General features: G+C 39.1%; 1 protein-coding gene across 1 annotated transcript; it reads right to left on the bottom strand.

Moving 5' to 3' along the window:
* Positions 1-521: 521 nt before the first annotated feature.
* Positions 522-1,007, bottom strand: LOC123179737 (two-component response regulator ORR42-like). The gene is made up of 2 exons (XM_044591609.1): positions 810-1,007; positions 522-701 (listed from the first exon to the last, which is right to left on the bottom strand). Exons 1-2 carry the CDS (start codon positions 1,005-1,007, stop codon positions 522-524), a joined length of 378 nt encoding a protein of 125 aa, XP_044447544.1.
* Between the last annotated feature and the right edge of the window lie 6,343 nt (positions 1,008-7,350).

The following is a 7,350-nucleotide window of genomic DNA, read 5'->3' as shown; positions in this document are numbered from 1 at the left end:
AAATATTGGTTGGCGTATCTTTAGTGATTAAATGAGCCATGTATAAATATTTATTTATGTATTTATTTCATGTTTCTAGAAAGAAATTATGTGCACGCATGCGGTATGCTTAGCTTCACAGGTGTCGTTAGTTAGACGTACCATGCCAACAAGAGAAATCCAATCCATGAAACAATTATCAAATTAATTGGGTGTCGAATAACTTGCCTCTGGAACACTTGCACATGGCACACACACCCTGAAGCACAAATTAGCGAGAAGTAATAGAATAAATCATAAAGGTTACACATTACATTGATTCCAACTATCTCATTACTGGTAGCCTCTCTGCTTGTTCTTTTTTGCTTATCACGCCCGACCTTTAACATGACCTTGAAACTAAAATGACAACACGACAACAATATAATGCAAAACAAATTAAATCTATCAAACATTCACGGTATATCCCTCGCAAAAAATAACATTCATAGTATATGAGCTAGCTTAATTTATTCATCCATGGCTGGATCGAGCAAGCGTCACTAATTATTCTTCACGTTGATGACCTCCTGAATCATAGGCCCGAGAACCTCAAGCCTCATTGGTTTGGGCACAAAGTCATCAGCACCGGCACTCATGAAGGCCTCCATGGCGTTATCATCAGCGGACACCCCGACGATCTTCACATCGGTGGCTCCCATAGCACGGATCTTCTTGATTGCCTATATGGAGTAACATGTACAAGTGTCCGATGAGGTGACCATCCAATATATGTTATGTTCAAGCAAAAAAGGAAAAGAAAGAAACCGTAAATTAACTCAAGTACATACCTCAGGACCAGTCATTATGGGCATGTCCTTATCACACACAACAATGTCAAACTTGTTACCCTCAAGGAACATATCAACATCTTCTTTCCCATTCTTAGCCAGGATGACCTCACAGTGAAATTTGCGTAGCATGAAGGAGAGAACCATTCTGTCAACCGCAGTATCCTCAACAAGCAGTGCCTTGAGGGATGATGCCATGATCAGCTAGCTAAAGTAACTACAAACAGAATTAAATAAGGAGATTAGTTATATCTGATACACACCAAGATCAGCACACGTTTCATAGGCAACAACAGCCAGTGCAACAAATATTGGCAGTGCATGGTTTAGGCACCACCTCTAACAATCTCGATCTGTGTATGCATGGAGCCAAATTAAAAATAGTGCACCAGCAATGATGCAAAAAAAGTCAGAAGAAACAAATTAAGGAAGGAACAGATACAATCATCAGAGTACCTAGTTGTTGTTGCAAGAGGTACACTCTCTTAATTGGTAATCTACCCCTTTATGAAATGCTTCACCAGAAATAACATAAGGATACAAAAGTCAAAAAAATACAACCCAAAATGTTTTTTGGCCAAAATAGATGCCTATACATGGCTGCCAACAACAACCAGAAAGTGTGCTGCATGGACGATCAAAATGAACAATCTCGATCGATCTTTTAGGCATGCATGCAGAGAAAACTACTCCATCCGTTCCTAAATATAGGTCTTTCTAGAGATTTCAACAAATGACTACATACGGAGCAAAATGAGTGAATTTACACTCTAAAATATGTCTATATACATCCGTATGTGATAGTTCATTTGAAATCTCTATAAAGACTTATATTTTGGAACGGAGGGAGTAGTGGAAGATGCACGACAAGACAGAGATGGAGGACAGTGGGTATGAACCTTTGAGCTTATGACTGAAACTACTACGCGTTGCTCTTGCTTGCTGCTTGGGGCTTTGGTGGTGTTGTGTGGCTTGTACCCGGCCAAGGTACAGGGGCATTTATAGGGGTGGCCGGTCGATCTCGGCCGTCCACCCGTAATCGGGTTGCTTCACACATGCAAGTATCCATGTTGCACCGCTTTCTAACTCCACCAGGAAAATCAAATATTTCGCTGGCTGGCGTATCTTTTGTGTTTAAATGATATATGGAGTATCAAAGTATTTTCATGTTTCCGGAAAGAACTTACTACAGCAGAGTATATATGGCGTCAAAGCTTGTCGATTATGGCGCGTATATCTGCCTCGATCACAGCTAGCGTATATACGAGTATATCTGTCTCGATCGCCGCGTATATAGCTGAATCCCACAGCATGATTAAAATTAATTAATTCCTTGTTTAATTTGCAATCAGCGATGTGCGAGTGGCAGTTCATCCCGAGATCAAATAGATCGTGGCAATTAATTCTTGGTTTCATTATGAAAATAGACGTATTATGAACACGCCAAGATATATAAAGATCCATAATGTATATACTCCGTAGTATACTACAGTGTATTCCAGCTAGTGTATATACGTAGTATATCTGTCTCCATCCCAGAACATGATTAAAATTAATGTTTTTGTTTAATTTGCAATCTGCGATGTGCGGGTGCTAGTTCATCTCGAGAATAAATATGTCGAGGCAATTAATTCTTGATTTCATTATGGCAGGAAAAAGCAGACGTATTTTGGACGTGCCAAGATATATAGAGATCCAGACCATATATTGCGTACTATAGTGTATTCTTTTTTTTTGAGCATCAGTACAGACACAAGCGCTCATATACACGCGCATACACTCATCCCTATGAACGTACACACGCACACCCTATCCCTATGAGCACCTCCGAGAGACTGAGCCGGCATATCATCTTGAGATTTACGAAGTCACCGTAGGCGCCTCGTCGTCGACGGGAACGTCTCCTCCCACTAAAGCGCATCGCCGGAAATCCTGAAATAAATTCAGGAATAATGCGAGCATCATGATTTAAACCCTGGTGGGTTGGGGATACCACTGTCCACCTAACCAACTCAACCACTGGTTGATTCGCTTCTACAGTGTATTCTACCTAGCGTATATATGGAGTATATATGTCTCGATCCCAAAACATGACTACAGTTAATTTCTTTGTTTAATTTGCATTCAGCGATGGGCGGGTGGCAGTTCATGTCGACATCAAATAGATCATGGCAATTAATTCTTGGTTTCATTATGGTTGGAAAAAGAACAAATGTATTTTGAACGTGCCAATATATATAGAGATCTAGACCTTATATTGCACACTGCAGTGTATTCCAGCTAGCGTATATACGGAGTATATTTGTCTCGGTACCAAAACATGATTTAAATTAATTTCTGTGTTTAATTTGCAATCAACAATGTGCGGGTGACAGTTCATCTTGAGATCAAATAGTTCGTGATGATTAATTCTTAGTTTCATTATGGCAAGAAAAAACAGACATATTTTGAATATGCCAAGATATACAGAGAATTAATTAGTTAATGTAAGATCTATATTTATATATATACCTTAATTTTTTTACTAATGAACCAAGGTGTGTTTCTTCGATTAATTCATCCGTTCACTTCTGATTTTTTTTTTCCAAGGTGGTAACAATTTTTTGTGTGTTCGTATGCTAGAAAAGACAAAAACGGTTTTTCAGAATTCTGTATGTGGGCCGCGCGTGCTATGGCGCAGCTAAGCCAGCCCACTATTTTCCTGCCCACGTAGCTTGGAAAGCCATATTTGCCGCATGTGCCGGCAAATAGTCGCAGCCTCCCACAGGGTGCCTAAGATTGGGCTGGCCCATTTTCCTTTCTTGTTTTTTCTGTTTCTTTTTTCATTTTTTTGTTCCTTTCTCTTTTTCTTTCATGTTCCTTTTTTTCTTTTCCAAGTATATTTTTCTGATTTAGCTTTTTGTAAATTCGAATTTTTCAAAAGACTTTCGGAATTTCAATTTTTGTTATACTTTTTGAAAAGTGTTCAGAATTTCAAATTTTTGTTCCTGTTTTGAAAACTGTTCGGAACCTTTAAACTTTTGTTCTCATTCCAAAATTTGTTCATTTTAGAAAAAATCCCATTTTCAAAAAAATGTTTGTGTTTTCTAAAATAGTTCGAGTTGAAAATGATGCATTTTTTAAATGTTCCAAATTAAAAAAAACTTATTTTAGTGAAATGTTCATAAATTCAAGGGAAAAGTATTTTAAATAGTCCCACATTGCTTCTTTACATACGGTCCTACAAATTTATATACATGTTCGAATATGCCTATACTAATAACTGGATGAAGGATGGATGGATTAACTTGGATGAAGGATAGATGGATTGGTATGTGAGCTAGCTGGAATAGGACCCTGGATCTCTTAAACTAAAAAAAAGGTTCCCAACTTTCCAAAAAAAATGTGTTTTTCCAAAATTGATCGAGATTTTCAAAAAAAGATAGCAAAAAAATGCTCCAAATTTGAAAACTATTCTTATTTTAGTGAAACATTCACAAATACAAAATAATGTCCACGTTAAAAAAATACACATTTTGTAATACTGTTCTGAATATTAAAAACATATTCCCGTTTCAAAAATTGTTCACGAATTCAAAAAATATTTGTGTTTTTATAAAAGGTTCGTGTTTTCAAAAAATGTTTGTGAATTTTAAAAAATGTTCCTGTTAAAAAAATGTGTTTTCCTAAAATGTACGGAATTTTCAAAAAATTGTTCCCATTTTTTAAAATAGTTCGAGATTTAAATTTTTTTTCATCTTCCCACGAATATTTGGCAATTCATAATAATTATTATTTTTTGAATATAAGAAAACAAAAAAATCGATTCTAACATTGTACTAGTATATTCTTAAATATTTGTGTTGGTCATTAGTTAGCAGGACGTGTTTGTTTGGTGGCTGGCAACACTTTGTAAGGTCTTTGAGGTTGTGAGTTTGATCCTTGAACTTAACTTTTTTGGATTTTTACTCGTGCCTTAGCCGGCCTAACTATTTGGGAAATAAGGCAACAATATTTTAAAGAGTCCCACATTGCTCCTTTACCATACAATCATACCAATTTATATACGTGTGTGAAACTACATGTAGTAGGCTAGATGAAGGATGGATGAATTAAGCTGGACGAAGGATGGATGGTACATGAGCTAGCTGGAAAAAGACCTTAAATTTAAGAAAAAATAACTCTAGTACATGAGCCAGATGGATAGATTGTTACGTGAATTATCTACAGAAGGACTATGAGCTAGATGCATGAAAAAGATAAGACCCGGCTCACTTTCATATTATGGAACTTCACACCTTAAATCACGTCGATCAATGAATCAAAAAATAGCGGAGTAGAATTAATTCCGCTTGTACTATATCTGTGACTTGTACATGGAAAAAAGAAGACCCGCCTCACTTTCATATTATGGAACTTCATACCTTAAAATCCCCTCGAATGAATGAAAAAATAGACTGAATAATTCGTGGGCCTTCTCTGGCGTGCGATGACCTAACAAAACCCTTAAGTCCCCTCGATCATGAACCAAAAAATAGCGGATTGATTACTTCACACGCGGCGAAACCCAGAACCTAAATGTTCCTTCTCGGCATGCACACATAGTTTTGCTTGGAGAAAGCACAAGTGCTCCCTGGGTGGTTTTGGTAATTAATGTCAACATATCTCTGGTTGGACTAATGTTTTTGTCTAGAATATTTCAGACAAGTTCAACAGATGGAGTGGCGTGGACAAAAGGATGTGGAACCCCTTCAAGATGCTAAGGACAAAGGATTGGCTCAAGACTCTACATTTTACTTTTAGTGATCCAAGATCACATTGAGTCCATAGGAAAAGCCAATACTATTAAAAGGGGATGAGGTGTTGCTTAATGGCTTGCTTGCTCAAGATGCTTAGTGATATGCTCCAACAGCCCTCAACCACTTTCTCATATCTACATATGTCCCAAACCAAAAGTCAAACTCGGCCCCACTGAATGTTCTATCCGGCGCCACCGAGTTCACTTTACATAGCCACTGCCAGAAACCCTGGTCAATCCGGTCTCACCGATGGGATCCCGGTCTCACCGAGATGGGATTGCAAACTCTCTGGTTCCTATTGCAATAAATTCGGTCTTACCGAGATTTGTAATCGGTCTCATCGAGTTTGCTTGACCAACTCTCTGGTTAGCTCATTACCAAAATCAGTCCCACCGAGTTTGTGTAATCGGTCAAACCGAGATGAGGTTTTACCCTAACCCTAACACATCGGTCCCACCGAGTTGGTCATATCGGTCCCACCGAAATGCCTAACGGTCACATTATGAACTAAATCGGTCCGATCGAGTTTTCTGATTCGGCCCCACCGAGTTTGGTGAATTGTGTGTAACGGTTAGATTTTGTGTGGAGGCTATATATACCCCTCCGCCCACTCTTCATTCGTGGGGAGAGCCATCAGAACATGCCTACACTTCCAGCATATATTTTCTGAGAGAGAACCACCTACTCATGTGTTGAGGTCAAGATATTCCATTCCAACCACATAAATCTTGATCTCTAGCCTTCTCCAACTTACTTTCCACTCAAATCATCTTTCCACCAAATCCAAACTCGTGAGAGAGAGTTGAGTGTTGGGGAGACTATCATTTGAAGCACAAGAGCAAGGAGTTCATCATCAACACACCATCTATTACCTTTTGAAGAGTGGTGTCTCCTAGATTGGTTAGGTGTCACTTGGGAGCCTCCGTCAAGATTGTGGAGTTGAACCAAGGAGTTTGTACGGGCAAGGAGATCGCCTACTTCGTGGAGATCTACCCTAGTGAGGCAAGTCCTTCGTGGGCGATGGCCATGGTGGGAGATAAGGTTGCTTCTTCGTGGACCCTTCGTGGGTGGAGCCCTCCGCGGACTCGCGCAACCGTTATCCTTCGTGGGTTGAAGTCTCCATCAACGTGGATGTACGATAGCACCACCTATCGGAACCACGCCAAAAATCTCCGTGTCTCCAATTGCGTTTGCACACTCCAATCCCATCCCTTTACAGTCTCGCAAATTGCATGCCTTACTTTCCGCTGCTCATATACTCTTGTCATGCTTGCTTGATATGTATTGTGAATGTTTAAACTTGTGCTAAAACTCCACCTTAGCTTGAAGAAATTAAAAACTGCAACTTTTCTTTGCTAAGAGTCTATTCACCCCTCTCTAGACACCTCTTCTCGATCCTTTCAATTGGTATCAGAGCATTGGTCTCCATTGCTTTGGTTTAAACACCTTTGGAGGAAGATGGATGAGTCTACGTTGGGGAGTCTTAGACGTAGAGTGCCTATACTTGATGGAGAGTACTTTCATGAGTGGAAAAATGAGATGCTTGTGATTTTCAATGAATATCATTTGAGCAAGTATATTACTAGCCCTTGTGCACCTCATGTTGATCCTTTGCATCCTACCCTTGATGAGTCTATTGACATGATTCGCAACCTTAGAACTGTCAATCTTATCACTAGAGGTTTGCCTAGAAACTTGATTGGATGTTTGCCTACTCTTGATTGTGCTTACACTATATGGAGATTTCTTGAGGAACGATTCCC

This window comes from Triticum aestivum, chromosome 1D (genome assembly GCF_018294505.1).
Source record: "Triticum aestivum cultivar Chinese Spring chromosome 1D, IWGSC CS RefSeq v2.1, whole genome shotgun sequence".
NCBI classification, from domain to species: Eukaryota; Viridiplantae; Streptophyta; class Magnoliopsida; order Poales; family Poaceae; genus Triticum; species Triticum aestivum.
Note: the sequence above shows the minus strand (reverse complement) of the source record. Positions and strands in the feature narration are given on the sequence as shown.

Coding starts and splice junctions, on each gene's coding strand:
- LOC123179737 (XM_044591609.1), bottom strand. CDS start 1,007: ATGGCATCATCCCTCAAGGCACTGCTTGTTGAGGATACTGCGGTTGAC. Junction 702..809: donor CCATAATGACTGGTCCTGAG/GTATGTACTTGA, acceptor TACTCCATATAG/GCAATCAAGAAGATCCGTGC.